Below are 20,178 nucleotides of genomic sequence, written 5' to 3'. Positions count from 1 at the left end.
GCTCGCTCCGCTTTGTGGATCTCGGCTCTACAAAACATTTCGAAAAATATATATATATATATCAAAATTGTAAAAATAAAGTAATAAATTATAAAAAAAATTTAACTAATAAATTTAAAAAAGTAATTACCAATTGGATGTAGCAAACATTAAATTTTGACATTTTCTATTCAAATCTCCCCACTTGGAAGTCATTTTATCCATGTTTCGATCGGTTGCACCGGGAAGTTTTTCGAGATGTGCAATAACACGTCTCCATAACATATCTCGTTTTTGTTGGTTTCCGTGTTTTTTTGTTTCAGAGGCGTGTAAATAAGCCTTGGTCAAGGCGACCTCCTCCGCGGACGACCAAGGTCTACGGACGATGGCATCCTCCTCCGCGCGCTCCTCCGCGGGTTCATCTTCATCCACATTGTCTTCTTCATCACGAAAAGCACGTGCAAATTGATGTATAACATTGTTATCCTCTAAAGGATCGATGGACGTTTGTGACGGTTGAGATTAAAACGTTTCAAAAGGATTATTTTGAAATATTTGGCTAGAAAAAGGTGGAATAAACGGTTGGTTTTGATACGGTGTCGATGAAAACGGTGAATTAAATGTTTGAGATTGAAATGGTTGGTTTTGGAACGGTTGTGGTTGAAAAGGTTGTTTTTGGAATGGTTGGGTTGTGTCGGGTTCATCTTGTAATCGGAATCTCGCCGGCTCGCCAAGATTTTGTCGAACCTTTGGTGGGTATTGTGTTTTCTTTGAACCCGAGCCACGTTTCTTTGAACCCTCCATTTGTGTGATGTTAGAATGTTGTTTGTAGTAGAGGATTTGAGTTAGATTTGAAGATGGATTTGATTATATTTATATAGATTAATTAAGTTTTTTTTTATCTCCTCTCAACGGTAACAATGTTTTCCAACGATTGAATTGAGTGCGTGATGGCCATCACGGCCGGCCCCCAATCACGCGTGATGGGAGGACCGGCGGCGGTGTTCGTGATGCCATCACGCGTGATGGCCACCTATAACAGACCACCCCCAATCCCCTTATCACTCCCCTTATGTGTCAATGTTTAGGTGATTGCTTTAACTGAACAGTCAAATAAATATTAACTTTATGTTTGGTTATTGGTAGTGGGATCTCATATAATTACCTTGTTTACTTTTTCTGTTTCTGGTCCTAACTAGACAGTCTCATTTATGCATTTTTAACTTTTAAAAGGCCTTGCTAGTAATTTATTTTAGGCACATGAGGAAACCATTGTGAACCTGCTTGTTACTTCTAATTTTATTAGTAGTGATTTTTTATTAGTTAATTGGAAATAAACATCCTCATATTTTTATTGAATGCACTAGTGAAAAGTTTCATAACATATAGTCCAAATGGATGGACGTTCATCTAGTGTGTTGGAAAGTTTAACGGGATCTGCAACAAAACTTTTAACAGCTGACATAGTGATACAATATTTGATGTCAATATTTTTTAGGATTCCTGTGGCGAATATAAAACCAAGATGGGTTTGCACCTTGGTCTTAATAAAGTTTGGGAGGTTGTGAGAAATTACGAGGTGGTCGAACATCCCGTTGATGCAACAATCATCAAGATAGACCTATCATCCTCCAACGAATATAACAACCAAGAAGATAGTTAGGATGTTCGTTGTCAAATTAACCTCAACCGAAACGGATATCGAGCTTGAAGTCCAACAAGAACTGATTTGTCCGCCCAGGAGGAACAACAAAGAGAAAGAGAAACGGGTAAGATCCTCTATCAAGCCCGACTACAGAGTACGGATGTTATATTGGAGAGGATGCAATAGTTTAATTACCTAACATCAGTAAGCTTCAAGTTGAACAAATACGAAAGGTGGGGAAACTTAACGTACAAATTAAATTAACGTGCTAATTTTGTGAATCAGGTAGTGTAATTATTTATACAAGTAGTGCGATTATGTAATTATATCATGGTGTAATCACATAATTTTGCGAATCAAGTAGTGTAATTATTTATACAAGTAGTTCGATTATGTTATTATATCGTGGTGTAATTACACTATGCTCTAATTACACTATTTTGTATACATAATTACATCACTTGATTCGCAGTTAGCACGTTAATTTAGAGAAATAAATTGTGATTTTGTTTTTTAATCTAGGTATTAGGATCAAGCAAGCATGCGAACAAAGACATTGTGATTTTTAATCTCATTGCATTGAAAAAGTCCTAATTTCAAGGATCACCGAGCTAAGTCCTTGGTGAAAAGAGTGTGCTAACGAGTATTCCGTAAGAGTTGATTTTTTACAAAGTAACGAGATTGAAAATTTGTAATGTCTTTCTTCCAATGTTTGATCCTAACTTCCTAATACCTAGGATCACCTAAAGTATCAGTGATCAAGTTAACGGCCGGCCCAAAGAGGGGTTGAGAGACACAAACCCCTTGGTGCAATTGAAATTTATAAGTTCAATTCTCATTAGTGACATTTTTTTAAGAGGTCATATGTTCAATTCCATCAATGATGTTTTTAGGGCGCGTTCGTTTCACGGATTTTTTTTAAAGGATTTGGAATTGGAATGGAATGGAATGGAATGAAATGTTTGAGAATCCCTATCATGTGTTTGGTTGGTTAATATGTATTGGAATTGGAATTGGAATTGGTTTCGAGCTGACACGAGTTTTCGCACTGGACGGGTTGGTTTCGGTTTTCTTTGTTTCTTTTTGGTCAGTTTCGGAGCACTAGACGGGTTGAGTTTCGGTTTATTTTGTTTGTTATTGGTCGGTTACGGATTCGTTTTCGGCCTTTTGTTTCGTTGTGGTCAGTTTTTTCAGTTTCATTTATGTTCGGTTTCAGTTTTTTTGTTTCGTTTTGATCGATATTTTCGGTTTCTATCAATTCGGTTCAGTTTTGGTTTGTGTTTCGTTTTCGTCGACTTTCGGTTTCGATTCATTTTTCGGGTTTTTTTAAGAACGAGGGCAAAGGCGGAAACGTTTTACTTTTTTTACATTTTTCGTTTTTATTTATATTTTGAGTTATGATTTTTTATTAATTTTTTTGAATTTATTTTGGAGGGGTTTTTATTATTAAATCCTTTATTTTTCATAACAATCCTTTCAAACATGTGAGATTTTAAAATCCCATGAAATGTGTGATTTGATGGGATTTAGTTTCCATTCCCATTTTTCATTTAATGAAACGAACATATCAAGTCATGGGATTTAAAATCTCATTCCTAAGAATTTCTTTCAAATCCTTGAAACGAACAGGACCTTAGTTTTATATAAAAACTTCATTTTGGGTTTTATGTAAGGAAAATTCCTAAAATAGCACCATAATGGTGAGAAATTTCAAATTTGTCCCCCCTAAAATCGTTGTTTCAAATTTGTCCCTCTTCTAACGCATCGTCGGCGATGTGTTAGGTAGTTCTGCTGACAAGTTAGCTAACACATAGTTAACGATATATTAGACCTCCAAACACATAGTCAACAATGTGTTAAGATTCCAAACACATAATCAAAAATACATTAGACAACCAAACAATTTGTTAAAGATTAGTTTAGTCTCTTGTTTGTTTTTAATATTATATCAATATAACTAATTTTACTTTTTTTTTGAACGGCCAACAAAATTGTTTTTAATATTATATCAATATAACTAATTTTACTTTTTTTTTTGAACGACCAACAAAATTTCATTCAAAAACACTAGCAAGTCGCTAGAAACACCAATACAAGCAACACAACGTAAGTCGCTACCAAACAAAGCAAACATAGGACAAAACCAACAAATATGACCACCCAACTATACCCATTACAACCGAAAACTACACCACTCGTCCCAAGAAAGCCCCCCTCTATTTGCTCTATTTTTTATCCAAAGGAATCCCATCACCTTTATTTCCTCTATCAGGCTAGTCATTTGAATCGAAGACCCAGAGTGGACAAGCGCATTTCGCCTTTTCCACAGGCACCAAGTTGCGATTAAACAAACCGCTTGAAAAACTTTAGCCTTATCTTTGGTAAAGAAGAGAACTTATAAAAGTCCAACACATCTCGAAAGCTAAATAATATAAACGAGGGCAACTTACACCATTGAGCAATGATACTTCACATAGTTTAGGCAAGACCACACGAAATGAAGACATGTTCGGTTGACTCCTCCACCTCTCCAGAAATTGGACAAAATATCGAGCTCACCTAAATATTCCTCCTTTTTAAAGCATCGAATGTTGGTAAGCAGCCAAGAACCGCTCTCCGAGCCACAAACCCAACCTTTCTCGGTACAAACCGGTTCCAATCGGATATATATTCAGTAGCCGTATGCGAGTTTACCAACATACAACTCTTCACACTTTTAACCGAGAAGCTACCATCAGATTCATACTGCCAACACATAATCTTCCCCTTGTTTTAAACCCACACATTGACATAATTGCAACAAACACCTTAGCTCACCAATCTCCTCTGTACTATTCGGATCCCTTGCCCAATCCCAACCTCCACAAATCCAACCATCCAACATATACAACCTATCTGCCACCATGCACCTCTTTGAATTTTTCAAGGAGAAAAGCTTTGGGAACTTAATTGCCAGTGGAATTTGGTCAACCCAACAATCTAGCCAAAACCACGTATTTTTCCCGTTCTTCACAACATGGCGGAAGTACCTATTTAATTCCACCCCATAAGCCTTCAACACCGAATCAATTTTTATAATTCGGCTCCACAGATACGGACTCGAGAGTCTTGCCGGGATGGCCGTCCACGATCATGAAGAATGATGGAGTGCCCAAATAACATTCCACCACAATCTACCCCTCTCATTCTTGAAACGCCACTACCATTTTGTCAATAATGACACGTTTGGGTCTCGTAATAACCCAAGACCAAGACCACCATATTTAATCGGTGACACCACCTTTTCCCAAGCTACCCAATTAACTTTCTCCTTTTCTTCGGTCCCTCCCCAAAAAAAACACCCTCCTAAGCCTCTCAAGTTTATCAATCACCCTTTCCGGCGCTTTAAAAAGAGAAAAATAATAGGTCGGAAGGGAATTAAGAACCGATTTTAACACCGTAATACGCCCTCCAACGGAAAGAACTTTTGCCTTCCAACACGATAAGCGTTTTCTAAAAATTTGAACCACATGATCCCATGCATTTATCCCACCCATATTCTTTCCTACTTGAAGACCCAAATGGATAAAAGGGATCTCGCCCACTCTACATCCTAAAGCCTCAGGCAACCGATTCCTTTCAGCCCTATTCACACTAGTACCAAATAGCTGACACTTAGACAAGTTGTTCCGTAAACCCGAAACAAGATAAAAGCATCTCAAAATTCTGCATAAGTTTAAAGCATTAGAGGTATTCCAATTGCCAAGGAACACGACATCATCCGCGTATATGAGATGCGATAAAATCGGACCATCCATCCCACACTTAAGACCGCGGAATAACCCTAAATCCAATGCTTTTTCATCAAACCCGTAAGGGCTTCCATAGCGATAACAAACAAAAATGGAGATAACGAATCCCCTTGTCTAAGACCCCGATGACACTGAAACTCCCGAGTAGGTGAGCCGTTCACCAAAACCGATGCCCGACTTGCAGATAGAAGAGCCGACACCCACCGACGCCACCTCACCGGGAAATGCATTTGTTCTAGCACCGAGTTAATAAAGCCCCAACTTAACGAGTCATATGCTTTCTCGAGATCTACTTTGAAGATCATACCACGTTTCTTCAACCTATTTAGCCATGCCAAAACTTCATTAAGCACTAGCGGGCCATCCAAGAAAATTCCAAAAAGCCGATTGCTCCTCGGAAATTAAGCCACCAATTACCTTTTTAAGTCTGCCAACCAACACCTTTGAAATCACCTTGTTCACACAATCGATAAGACTAATCGGTCTAAACTCATTTAAGGAACTGGGGTCATTTACCTTAGGAATTAAGGCCATAAAAGAAGACATACAACCTGGGCTGAACGAATCCGACTCAAAGAATTCATTACACACTTTAAAAAAAATCTTCTTAAAGAAAATTCCAAAACCGTTTCAAAAACTTGAAGTTATACCCATCAGGTCCTGGAGACCGATCCCCATCGCAACTCCATACAGCCTCTTTTATTTCCAATCTCGTAAACGGAATGACTAGTGAACATGCCTCCTCCTCATTAAGTTTGTTAACGTAAAACAGAATCACCCTCGATCTAGAAAAGGGAGGGTCCTCAAACCTTTTCTCAAAAAAGTCAACAATCACATTCTTTAAGATAATCGGACTTGCAACCCAAACACCATCCACCACCAAACCGTGCAACCGACTACTACTCAAATTAGCATTAAGAACGCCATGAAAATATTTTGAGTTCTCGTCACCATCCACGGCCCATCTAACCCTCGCCTTCTGTTTGAGATCCCATTGTTCCCGCATATCAAAGTCTTTCACAAATGCCCGACGCTCCGATCTTAAATCCAATTCTTCCACTGACAAGTCCCTGTTTTCCCTTGCCGTTTCAATTTTTTGAATAATATCATTTTTCTCCATATAAACTCCCAACTTTGGTTTGTTCTTTCTCACTAGCCAATCTTTTATGCGATACTTCAACCAACGAAGCTTAGTAGTTAGAGCAAGATCTGCGGGACCATCAAAGCTGAACCGAATGCATTGAGCCCCCATATACTCCTCAAAACCTACTAAGTCAAGCCAAGAATTGAAAATTTTGAACGGAACGTGACCAAAATCCGAAGCAACCGGGGATAATAATAAAGGCCGGTGGTCTGAACAACCCTTCGAGATAATGGATAAAGATGCAAGAGGCCACCTATTCATGAATTCTTTACATACCAAAGCATGATACAACTTGCTAAACTTATCCCCTTTATCCGATACATATGTATAAAAGCCTCCCCCCATTTGATATTCATCCAGCTCCGCCTTATCTATAAAATCATTAAAAGTGGTAGCATTCGCAAGCACAAACTCAGAATTCTTCCTCTCTTTAGGCCTCCGAACCTCGTTAAAATCACCAATTAAGACACACATACCAGTAAGGGAATTCCTAACCAGTAACAGCTCATGCCATAGGCCCCTCCTCTCCGCGGGATCGTTCGGAGCATATATATTAATGATGCTCACGGAACAACCCAACGGTTTAATTACCCCGGTTGTTACGAGGAATCTGCGATGCTTAATCGAGCTCAATTTCAGAAAATACGACGGGTGCCAAATACTTAAAACTCCCCAAGAATGACCAACCGCACTCACATAATCAAACTCCAATGCAGATCGGCCCCAAAAGCTGGTCACAAGATAGGACGCTAACTCTGTCGACTTCGTATCCTGCAAAGCCACAAAATGCACTCCGTTGCTCGTCTTCAAACCACGGATCCAAACTGCCTTTTTGGACTCGCGAACCCCCCCTAATATTTATTGATAATGTATTCATGAGGAACCATTGTATACACCCTCACCTGTAATTGCCACTAGCACCAAGTTTCTATGAACATCAAGATCCACCCCTAATTCAGCCCCCATTCTGATGGTAGCATTCACTTCTGTTTCCAACCGCCTCTCCGAGCTACCCTCCGACACCTCCCCGTCGAACTCCTGAAATTGAACCTGCACCAACGAATCACCATTGACTTGAGAAGATACCACTTCTGGCTCGGAAACTTGTTTCTCAACATAAGACCCATCCAATTCGGTCTCCAGATTTGGAAAAAGAACCTTCGCTGGCCCCCTCCCACCATCTAGATAAATGTCCATTGGGCTTTCACTACCTGGGCTCCTAGTTTTCCTTGGTCTCTTTCTGGATGCGGGAGTGAAAGTTTGGCCCACCCCAGGCCCATCAACTGAGTCTCCAACCACCTCCTTTATAGGGCCCACATCTTTTAGCAAGACATCCACATCCATACCCACATTAATTTGACTCACTTTTCCTAGGTTCTTGGGAGTTGACATCTGAGGCACATCACCCAAACCATCCTCTTTTTGCCTCTGCACGTCTACCAAAGCGTCCTCCGACTTGTCACCCTTCAAAAGTTCACCTACCCCCGATAGGCTGGCCGTTGATTTTCCGGCACCCAATCCCACCGGCGACTGAGGGACAAACTCTCCTTCTTCCCTATCTACCTCCTCCCTACTAGAGTTAGTATCTCCACTTGATGAGTCTACTGACCAAGCAGATGAAGTGTCACCATAGAAATTTGGAACCCACGTCTTCATTTCCTCAACCACCCACACCGGGAATTCCTTCCCCTTCCACTTGACCACTATCTCTTCCTCAATTCTTCTTCCAATTTCAGTTAGGACATAGCAATCTCCCGAAGAGTTATCTAATCTTTGCCAAGAGAATTCCGAAGGACATACCGACGTTCCAAATAATTCTCCAATTTTGTCATATATCGAGCTGTCCCGAAGCATAATGGGCAAACCCACAACTCTTAACCCCGCCACACGATCGAATTTCACTTCTTGGCCTTTCCAAATCGAAGACTCCACCAAGAGTTTTTCCCATATTTGTTTCTTTTTACTCAAAAAATCCCCCGCATGTTCACGGTTCTTAAACACCATAAGGATCTTCAAACCCCCAATATAAGAAAATGCCGCATCCGGATACCCCTTCTCCTTCAATAGCACTTTTGCATCACACACCGCCTTCACACTCTTTGCCACCCCAAGAACAGCTCTTCCCACAATCTGAACCGGATAACACAGAGCTTGGCATTGCAACTTAATTTCTTTTTTAAGCTCCCCAAGTTTGCAACCACCACCCTTTTCTACGACCGCTTTGTACGAAACCCCAAATTGCTTATGCCTGATTTACCACATTATTCTCCTTACCCCTCACCGGATCCACCCTATCCGTCGAAGCCCTCCTTTTTGCCTCCACAACCACCCCTCTGATCATACAAGGCTACCAAGACCGCAACTAGGGCTTCAAATATCTTCGTTCCATTCAGATCTTCAGCAAAGCTCATAGCGTCTTTCACCCCCCTGAATCTGATAAAACCAAAACCACACCCCCCCCCCCCCCCCCCAAATGTCCTTCCTTGCCACCTAAGCGTCCGACATAACGCCCTGGTGGCTAAAAGCCTCCCACAATTCAGTCCTTGTAGCCCCATCAGGAATGTTGGAGACGAAAAAAAAAGTTTCTCTGTTCCTTTCTCCGCCCCGCCCAGTCCCGGACTTCCTCCGCCCTATCTGTCCCTGACCTCTTCCTAACATGCTCTCCTTTTGTTTTACTAATTTTACTTATATTTTGATTTCTTTTATAACTTTCAATATGTATACTTATATAATTTAAAATGAAAGTTCTGATTGGTGTATATAGTGTGAAGACATATTTTTCTATCTATATGTTGTCGTATTTTTTTTAAACCATGTTAAGTCAGATTTTATTGAACATAATATTATGAATCTATCACCTATGGACCTTTTTATGTTTGTCGCCTCGGCTGGATACGTCATCAAATACGGCCATGTTCATTACACTTCATTCTAGCTTTTTGGCATAAAATTATTAGTAACCAACCGTGAATTAATTTTAGTAAGTGTAATCTCATATTAAATTAGTTAAATTCAGTTTCTGATCCCGTCGTGAGTGACAGCCTTATTTATAATTTATGAAATTTAACTTTGGAAAAGATTTACAAGTAATTTCAGGCCACATTCGGAAAGCGCAAGGAAACCTTTTTTTATTAACACAAAATCAAATTTAGAAAGAGTGGATAACATGTTTGTAAGAAATGAATGTTTCAGCCCGAATGAAGTGGTAATCCCATGAAAACAGAATCCCACAACAGATAAAGACTGAGACTCGGTCTAAGTCCATTAGCATTCAAAACAGATCATCGGAAAAAACCTCTACTGCTTTGCCAAGATAGACTAAAATAATTAAAACAAATAAAAAAACATTCAAACATAACACAGTATTTTAATGTTTCAGCCCGAATGACTTGAATCTCCCACAAGAATAATAATATTAGAAAGTCCAGAACAGTAAAAGACTGAAATGTTTGTTTTAAGTCCATTAGCATTCAAAACAGTTCACAGACAGAAGCCTCAGCTGCTTTGCCAAGATGGGCCAACAACAACAACGTAGATCTACAATTATTAAGGTAATGAATAAAAAAGATTACGATGACGGCGGAGTAAGCATAAATGAAAAAATGGATATGATAGATTTGGTTGTGAAAGAGTGGTGGGTATTTATAGGCGTCTGGTGAGGGTTTGATATTGGGCCATATATATAACCATTTAGTGACCGGCCCATTCTTTTAAGAACCAGTCCACATTTAATTCCGTAATATATTGAAACTTGAAAGTTGGTGTTTCGGTAGGGGTGTGCAAATTAACCGTCATAACCGTTAACCGAACCATAACCAGCATAACCGAACTGATTTTAACCGATAACTGATGTAACCGGTGGGCTGGTTTAATGAAATTTTGAAAACCGCCAAATACGGGTCGGGTCGATTTTGGTTAAAGATAATTTCAAATTCGCCATAACCAAACCGCCCCATTTACAAGATTCTCTACTTTATGGAGTATAATTTGAACATGTTGATAATTTAGAGAAAATTAAATAAGGTAATAAATTAATAATGCTCTCATTTTTTTACTATATGATTGAATTTTACTAAAAAGTTATTCATTTATCTATCGCTTGTTTGAGTGCATATTATTATTAATATTATTGATTATATATTTTGTTAAACTATGTCATGTCATTTTAATTTTTTTTTTTTTTGATAATATTTAGTACCAAAGTTTTAGGCCCAATTAAATTGTTTTGGTCACGGTTAACCGACCCATAACCAACTCGCTATAACCTTAAAAACCGATTAACCAAAACCGCCATAACAGATCAGTTATGGTTATGGTTATCGATTAACCGACATATTGGTTATGGTTATTGGTTTGGTCTAAAACCGCCCCAAACTGACCTATGCACACCCCTATGTGTCATGTGTGTATAGGGTAAAGTTATGGGCTGTTTTATTACAAAATTATATGCTGCTAACTAAGGGTGGCAAATGGGTTGGGTTGGGTTAGGTCGAAATGGGTCATGGGTCGGAACGAGTTAGGGTCGAAATAGGTTAGGGTTGGAATTGGTCAACTAAAAAAACAGTTGTTTTGGTTTGGGTCGGAACTGGTTAGGGTCAAAAGGTTTGAGTTGTGACTCGTTGGCCAATAACAATTTGTAATGAAAATTAGCATACAACTCCCTTTTGGTTTCGATGAGTGGGTTTTGAATAATTTTTACGCAACTTGTTTGCTCAAATGTCAACTAGAGGAAAACTACAACAATGCAATCACTGTCTAAATATTTGCATTCTTCATGTCTTTTTTTCTTATTTATCAAAGGATTCTACAATATGTTGTGTTAAAGCTCTACATTTTCAACCTAATTTCACTTTGCAGCCATGGTTGTACTTGTACCTTAGCAGTCTCTCGATGATGCAAGATCATCAGCACGTTTTTCTACTTTGTAGTCAAAGTTTTTCGCGGCTATAAGAAACAAAATGAAGTTCAAAATGCACAAAACCGTGGAAAGTGCATAATAATAATCTAGGTGCGACTCGTTCAAGTTGTCTAGGATCCAACCTTTATGCCCATTTCTTTGTGTAACATTAGCCACAATAGATAATATGGTTGTAAAATAAGCCGTGCCAAGACTTTTCATTCCTTCAGGTGCTTGATCATAGAAAAATTCAAGTTTTCCGACTTCTAAGAAGTTATCAGCGACGCCCATTAAAAAGAACTGAGGAAAGAGAATGAATATACTCAAAGGCACGATTTTACCCGTCTCAAATATACCATGGTCTCTAGCGACACTTAATCGTAGCATTTCTACCAAACTAGCAACGATCATGATAATAATATGTAGCGCTATGCCGACTCCCATTCTTTGCAATATAGTGATACCAAGAGGGTTATTTGTGTATTTTTTAGCGAATGGTACAAAGTAACGGTCGTATATAACAATGGATATAAGCATGGAGATTGTTATGAATGCAGCTAGACAAGCCGGTGGGATCTCAAAATGTCCGGTGGGATCTCAAAATGTGGTCCCATGGACCGAACCAATGTGGTTCCTTGTTTGATGAAAAGGGTGTGAGTTTGAGCCATTAGTGTGCTAGGAATGATTGTTGTGAACAAGATTGGGACCATTTTGAGCATTTGCTTTGTTTGCTCAACTTGAGTCACAGGACATAGGTTCCATTTAGAAAACCGGTTCATTGATCTTCACCACGGCTTTGTCAAGGAACCTATATTCAAAAAGAAAAATGTTGTTTAAATCCAAAGTGTGTCATAGTATAACAAAATGTAAAAGAGTATTTACAAAATGTAAAAAGAGTTACAAAAGTACCTTAATGAAGATGAATGATTAATTCTATACTTCCAAGAACCAGAAGAGTCATCCAAAGTCAACTCATGAAGCTCTTCATGGTCAACAGGCATAACTACATTCCACTTTCTTGTGGCAGCAACTAGTACTTGGGCCAGATTAGTAAACGGGCTTCCTGTCATGGGCTTGTGCCTATAAACCGGTGTCCCGACTATAAACACTACTAAGGCAACAAAAAGTGCCAATGTAGAGATAACATACCCTAAAGCCCAGCCCACATTGTCTTGAATGTATACTAGGAATGTATTTGAGAATAGGGTGCCGAAAAAGATGCTAAACATCCACCTATTGAAGAAATTGATCTTTTGGGCTTTCTCATTGGGCTCAAAATCGTCGAATTGGTCTGCACCCATTGTCGAGATATTGGGCTTGGTTCCACCTGTCCCAACCGCCACAATGTAGAGTGCACAATAAAATATACCAACTTGAAATGGCGAGGTCCGTTTATCGCAGTCTAAGTAGGTCACGTGCTTTCCACATGATGGTGGCTTTAAAGATGGTAGTGAAACCACAAGAGTCAATAAGCACATCCCCTGTTTCGTTTAAAGAAAAAAAGTAAATAAGAAACAAGCAACAAGAATAAGAAGCTTTGTTTAAGAACCTATGTCCATAAAAACAAAACAAAAAAAGACTTGGGCTTAAGGCCCATAAACATAAATTAGTGGTCGTATTTATTTATTAAAATGCAAATGATTAACCTAGTGCTGAAAGAACCATCATTCGGCCCATGATCGGCCTTAAGCCCAAACATGGATGACAAAATAAAGCATGAAATCGATGACCCATGATACATGTAGAGTTATGGGTCACAATCCATGATACATAATTTGTGACTCGATATGAAATAATCAGGTTTTGGGTTGTCATGTCTAACATGCTTACAAGTTGTTTAACCCAATTATAACAACACTCCAACCCGTTTAACATATTCACAAGTTGATTGCAATATGTTTGACTCGTTTAGGTAAACGGATCGTGGTAAGTTTACATGATTTTAAGTGTGTGCAAGTTAGGGTTGATGACTTTGACACATATTAATGATTTACCATAAGATAAATAATAGAAGAAATCATGAATGTCCAGTATCGGCCCAAATACGTGTCAGCAATATATGCACCTAAAATAGGGGTCATCCACACGGTCCCAATCCAATTTGTGACATTGTTCGATGATTTCACAGTGCCTTCATGTAATTCCCTTGTCAAGTACAACACCAAATTTGCTGCTATAATATGCCATTCTTTCACACATTTCATACCCTGAAAATAATTTATAAAAAAATGTTTGATTATAAATCAACTTATTCAACAAATGGAATATAACATGTATAAAATCATTAATAAATATTATAAATTTGGGTTAAGCACATTAGGATTAGGCTATATATTTATATATAGACTTGTATATTGTGTTATTGAGACATAGAAATATACATTATAAAATCATTCAAATATTAAACTCACCTAGCATGAAGTAACAAGCTCTCCATTTCCCGGTATTTGATCTTAAGACGGGCTTACCCTTGAGATTTCTAGTCCCGTCTTGTGTAAAGTCCTCTCCGACCCTCCTCCCATCTTCGGTCAACTCCATCATATCAAAACACCGGCAATAAATGCATGCATTTCAATACAGGCCCACAAGCCACGTCTTCTTATAAATGCCTGTCTCCATCGAACTCTACCAAACTATACCTAAACAATTTGGTATAAACAAACCAAGATCGAATTTAGGCCTTCCATCATTTTCGGTCCCTTTTGTTTGTACATCACAAGCCTAATCTTTCTGTCATTTTCTGTTAATTTGTTACTAACTTACTATTAGTTGGTATTTCCTAAAATGTCTTTGATGCTTGCCTCAATTTTTTTTTATCATATTGACTTATGGGCTTGGGGTAACTGGATTCATTATTCAGGGCCTACATTTAGTGCTATTGAATTATTGATGCCCAAACAGATAACTAAATAATTAATAAACACATTTTAGGATCAGGGCCTGAATATTCTAACCGGTGTAATGCTTTCTAGCCCGTTTGTTTGAAAACAAATTAAAAAAAAAAACAATTAAGGGATGCTATATACAAACACCACCCCATGGTGTCTTTACAGCCATATACGGCTCATATTAGTCTATACGAGTCGTATAGGCATCACATTACTGACAAATGTACGGAGGGAACATGATGACAGCTTTTTGCAATCTATACGGATTGTATAGCCCCTATAAGAGTCGTATAGGCTTCCTGGCTCATGTAGGACCTTATATCACATTTGACCCATATGATTCGTATATGGCCATATGGGCTATACGACCCATATAGAAAGAGACTCGTGCAGGGCCTGGACCTATACGGCTTGTATAGCCTCTATACGATTGGTATATATTTCCTGGTGTTTGATAACCAATCTGGTGCGTGTTTAATGCATGCCAAAAAAATAATCTTAACTAGCAAAAACGTCTCCTTGGATTGCTTTTCAAGTCTTTTATTTGATTTAAGTAATCTTTATTGTTGTTAATATTAATATTTAAAAGAAAAAAAAGAATGGGTCCATATTGCAGATTTTTTAAGTGTTAAATTTCATTAGTCTAAATTATTTGGAGTATTCAGAAAATGAGATAAGGCATAGATTTTGCAAAATTGAAAATTGGATTTTAATAATTCCTAGCTTTATGTTATTGGCCGATAATAATCCAACTTAGTTTATTCCCACAAATGGTCCCAAATTTAAAAAAATTGGCTCTCAATGGTCCCCCGTTAATAAAAACCTAACGGCGTTAAGTTTTTTTCGAATTTCAAACTGATTTTTAGAGCTTTTGATCGTAAGGAGGATACAAGTCGATTAACGTAAAACTTAGCTCGAAATGATGCTTCAAATGGCTTGATTAGTGCTTTAAATCGGATGTTTGACTTCAAATTAACAAAAATTAAGTTGTTTAGAGTATCGTTGCGAGCTAAGTTTTACATCAATCGACTCGTATCCTTCTTCTGATCAAAAGCCCTAAAAAATCAGTTTAAAATTCGGAAAAAACTTAACACTGTTAGGTTTTTTTTAACGGGGACCATTAAGAGCCAATTTTTTTAAATTTGGGATCACTGGTGGGAATAAACTAAGATGGTATTATTATCGGCTAATAACAGAAAGTTGGGATTATTAAAAATCCAATTTTCCAATATATTGTAACTGATTAACTGATTAATATAATGAATTTGTATGGCATAAACAGCGTTATTGCATAAAACAATATTATGCTTAACAATATTATGCTTAACGGATTAACCGACAAAAAGAAAGCAAACAAACAAATATACACAATCTCATTGGTATCGACCCTAACTAGAAAAGCATCACCCTGCAACATAACTTTGTTCTGTGATCTTTCCAATATCTTCTTTCAACTCTTCTTGCTCGGTCTCGTTGACTTCGGCATTGTATTCAAAGTTTTTCGCAACGAAAAGGAAGAAAAGGAAGTTCACAACGCTCAAAACTGCATAAAATGCATAATAATAATCTAGGTGTGACACGTTAAGGTTGTTTAGTATCCAACCTTTGTGTCCATTCCTCTTTGTAACATTGGCCACAGTCGATAATATAAAACTGCTTAAAAAATATCCGACACCAAGACTAGTCGTGAAATAAGCCGTCCCTAGACTCTTCATTCCTTCAGGCGCTTGATCATAGAAAAACTCGAGTTTAGCGACTTCCAAGAAACAATCAGCGACACCCAACAATGCGAATTGGGGAATGAGAATGTATATTTTTAGAGGCACAATTTTCCCGGTTTTAAATATGCTATGATCTTTAGCCACACTTAGTCGATGTCTTTCTACTAGACTAGCGACAACCATGGTGACGATATGGATTATTATTCCAACGATCATTCGTTGCAATAAAGTGATACCTCTCGGGTTTTTTGTGTACTTTCGAACGAAGGGAACAAATAACCGGTCGTAAACCGCAAGGCTAATGAGCATTGATATTGTAACGAAAACCGATAAAGAAGCCGGTGGGATCTCAAAATGGGGTCCCATGGACCGAATCAATGTGGTGCCTTGTTTGATGAAAAGTGTGTGGGTTTGTGCCATTAGTGTGCTAGGAATGAATGTTGCGCACAAGATTGGGATCATCTTGACCATTTGCTTTGTTTGCTCGACTTGTGTCACCGGGCATAGGGTCCATTCGGAAGCTGGTTCTTCAACTTTCACGGCTGCTTTGTCAAGAAAACTGTATGTTACAATGTTAAAGAGGTTATGCATTCAATAACATTTAGATTAAGGGTCAATTGTGTCTGGCGAGTTTAATTGTTTAAACTAAACACTAACTCTATTAATATTTGTGTAAAAAAATATCAACCCCAACCCAGACACACTTAAAAGTGTGTAACCAAAGCATGACACCCGTTAAACTAATCATGTCAAATGGGTTGATGATGGTGATCAAGTTTAATTGTATTTAATCAGATTGGTGGGTTGTAAACATGTTGTGTTGACCTGTTTAGTTAAAAAGGTTAAATAGGTCAACCCAAACACGACCCATTTAACTAAACATGTTAACCTGAACACCACTTGTGTGTTAAATAGGTTAGACGTGACAAAATAAAATTAGATTATTTCAATGTTGTGTAGGTGCCGTATCGAAAATTGTTCAAATGGGCTTACCTTAATGAAGACGATTGGTCAATTCTATACTTCCCGGGACTAGCGTACTCATCCAAAGTCAGCTCATAAAGCTCTTTCGGGTCAACGGGTACCTTTACATTCCACTTTCTGGCAGTTGCAACTATTACCTTGGCCATTCGTGTAAATGGGCTTTCGGCCCGTGGTTTGTGTCTATAAACTGGTGTTCCAAACACAAACGCTATTATGGCCACAAGTAGCGCAATTGTAGGAATAGTGTATCCTAATCCCCAACCTGCGTGATCTTGAAGGTACACCAAAAATGTGTTTGCGAAAAGGGTACCAAAGAAAATGCTAAACATCCACCAATTAAAGAAAGTGAGCTTATGGGCCCGCTCCTTGGGCTCAAAATCGTCAAACTGGTCTGCACCCATTGTTGAGATATTGGGCTTGGTTCCGCCCGTCCCTATTGCAATAATGTAGAGTGCGCAATAGAAGATACCGATTTGGAACTGAGAGGCCCGTTTAGCGCAATCTAGATAACTCACGCCTTTGCCGCATGTTGGTGGCTTTAGAGATGGTATTGAAACCACTAGAGTTATTAAGCACATACCCTGTAATTTTAAAGAAAATGTTATAACTAAGTAGAACAATACTAAGACTAAGCCCATTATTTTTACGTAGGCCCAAAATAAAATGATTTGGGCTTAACGACTATAATAAAAGAATTGGTAATTATAATTTTATAATTATGTATTTGTAAGAATAAATAACAAAATTTAATGTTTAGGCCCATGTTTATCGAGCCTAATAATAATGAGAATACTTGAGATTAAAGCCCATAACCAAAGTAAATTCCACCTAAGGATAACATTACATGTTTATTAGGGATGTTCATCGTGTCATGATGGTGAGTTGACGGGCCGAAATATGAAACCCAAACCCGACCCATAATATTATTCATTTCAAAATTTTCAATCCTAACCTGTATACACACAAATTCGGTTCGACTCGAAAATGACCCGTTTAATCCATTTATTAAAACAAAAATAATATATTTTTTTAAAACAAGATGGATATAATCTAGAGAAGCTACAACCGAGTAATATGACTTTGTCTTTTTTATAAATATTAAAATCCTTTAAATCGGATTGGAAATTTCAACAATATTAAGATGAATGGACAACCGAAAAACAAAAAATATAATTATAATTTTTAAATACTTAAACGGATTAACATGTCAGCCCATTTTTATACGGGTCAACCCATACCTGACCCGTTTTTAAGTCAACCCAAAACATGTTTTCTGTGTCGGATTAGGTCGTGTCAACGGTTGCTACCTCTTATATTTTATTCACAAAAGAAGGTCCATTTTATGGTCCGTGTTTCTAGTTGGGCCTGATACCCAAAATAGTAAGGTAGACAAAGAATGACAGATTTATTATAAAAGAATATATATATATATATATATATATATATATATATATATATATATATATATATATATATATATATATATATATATATAACAAGTACACTGAGGTTAGAAAAACCCGGATAACATAGTAATTAAATCAAGGGCTTTGGTCTATAACATAAATAGTGTTGGATAAAATTATATACTTACCACAAGATAAATGAGTGAGGCAATCATGAAAGTCCAATATCGACCCAAATATGTGTCAGCAATATACGCACCCAAAAGAGGAGTCATCCACACAGTCCCGACCCAATTTGTGACATTGTTTGAGGATTTCACAGTGCCTTCATGCAATTCTCTTGTTAAGTACAACACGAGATTGGTTGATATTCCATAGTATGCCATTCTTTCGCAAACTTCATAACCTACAACCCAAATCATATTAACATTTCATGTGACCTAGCAATTTTTCACATGCCACGAACCTAAGTTAGCTAACACAATTTAAAGGCTTGGGTTTAGGCTAAGTGGGTTTAGTTGAGTCTGGATGAGTTGGGGCTAGTTTAGGGTTGGACCCGCACACACGTTTAATTAAGTGGGTAGTGTGTGGGTCAACCTGGTTAGTCACAGGTTGACTTGTTTATTTTACTATGTAAAAAATGTATTGTGTCATAACTTAAAGATATTAGGTACTTCATGTCATCATTTAAAAGAGAAAAGAGAAATCAACATCAGTTTATAGTTATTCACATTTGTACAAGTGATCGTAAATATTTAGTTTGGGGTATTAATATGCAAACATAAAAATAGTAAATTAAACTTAGGTTCAAAGAGTCATGGTTTTGTCAACCCACGGAAACTCATGTCATGTTCGAGTTCTCAACCAACTAACAAGACCCATTTAATACCATAATTTCAAGAGCTGAGAAACTCGTTTTTGGAGGCATCGGAGGGTGATACAGGAGTTGCAAAAGAACACTCTTTACAAAAAGAAAAGGGTTAGATTTTGATTTGTTAAGTTAGATAACAAAGTAAATTTCACCTGTCAGGCCTCCAACTCTTAGTTTCACATGTATAGACGATTTTTTTCTGTCATTTTAGTAACAAATTAAATACAAGAGCATAGGAGTGTTATAAAGAAATTAATTGTTTGCTTTTAGTTACCATCAATCATTTTTTTTTATAATTCAGCATAGTTATCATATCTAAAATCACTCATTACACAGAACTTTGGCATACGTTTAGCTTTCATCATTCAAAATGATATTACTTATTTTCTCTCGAAACGTGTGTTATACTTTTATGATATCATGAAGATGTCATGACACTTACCTTGCATGTAATAGCACGCTCTCCATCTCCCAGTAGTTGATCTTAGGGCACGTCTACCCTTAAGATCAGTAGTCCCATCTTGCGTAAGATCTTGCTCGAATCCCTTTTCGTATTCCATCTTGTAAAAAGAGCAAGAACGAATACCATCAATATGTATGTAAGGTTTGGCTTTTATAAACTCTTAAGAGCTTTGTCAAATTATATGGAAACAAAAAAATTCTTGTTTTCAACAATTCCTTTTTAGTCCCTTTCTATCCTAATGTCATTTTTTGTTTGTTTTGTTTAGTTTGAATTTACTATATTGCCCCTCATGGCAACCTCTTTGTTTTGGAATTTGGATCATTTTAGCATTATGGATCCATGAGACATGTCGATAGTAATAGCAAATTCGGCAACATTTGATTCCACTA

The 20,178-nt window shown here is 37.6% G+C and overlaps 1 protein-coding gene and 1 pseudogene across 2 annotated transcripts; both read right to left on the bottom strand.

The window, feature by feature from the left end:
* Window positions 1-11,321: 11,321 nt before the first annotated feature.
* Window positions 11,322-14,391, bottom strand: LOC143588428 (protein NRT1/ PTR FAMILY 5.2-like; annotated as a pseudogene). The gene is made up of 4 exons (XR_013145110.1): window positions 13,868-14,391; window positions 13,451-13,663; window positions 12,366-12,937; window positions 11,322-12,239 (listed from the first exon to the last, which is right to left on the bottom strand). The product of XR_013145110.1 is annotated as a protein NRT1/ PTR FAMILY 5.2-like (transcript).
* Window positions 14,392-15,715: 1,324 nt separating this feature from the next.
* On the bottom strand, window positions 15,716-19,931 carry LOC143588427 (protein NRT1/ PTR FAMILY 5.2-like). The gene is made up of 4 exons (XM_077069430.1): window positions 19,769-19,931; window positions 18,644-18,861; window positions 17,059-17,630; window positions 15,716-16,624 (listed from the first exon to the last, which is right to left on the bottom strand). The coding sequence occupies exons 1-4, from the start codon at window positions 19,884-19,886 to the stop codon at window positions 15,748-15,750; spliced, it is 1,785 nt and encodes a 594-aa protein (XP_076925545.1). The 5' UTR covers window positions 19,887-19,931; the 3' UTR covers window positions 15,716-15,747.
* Window positions 19,932-20,178: the final 247 nt, after the last annotated feature.

The sequence above is a fragment of the Bidens hawaiensis genome, unplaced genomic scaffold (genome assembly GCF_021521415.1).
Source record: "Bidens hawaiensis isolate Kalapana, Puna unplaced genomic scaffold, B.hawaiensis_p1.1 tig00036364_1, whole genome shotgun sequence".
Taxonomy (NCBI): Eukaryota; Viridiplantae; Streptophyta; class Magnoliopsida; order Asterales; family Asteraceae; genus Bidens; species Bidens hawaiensis.
This window is presented reverse-complemented; position numbering and strand designations above follow the sequence as displayed.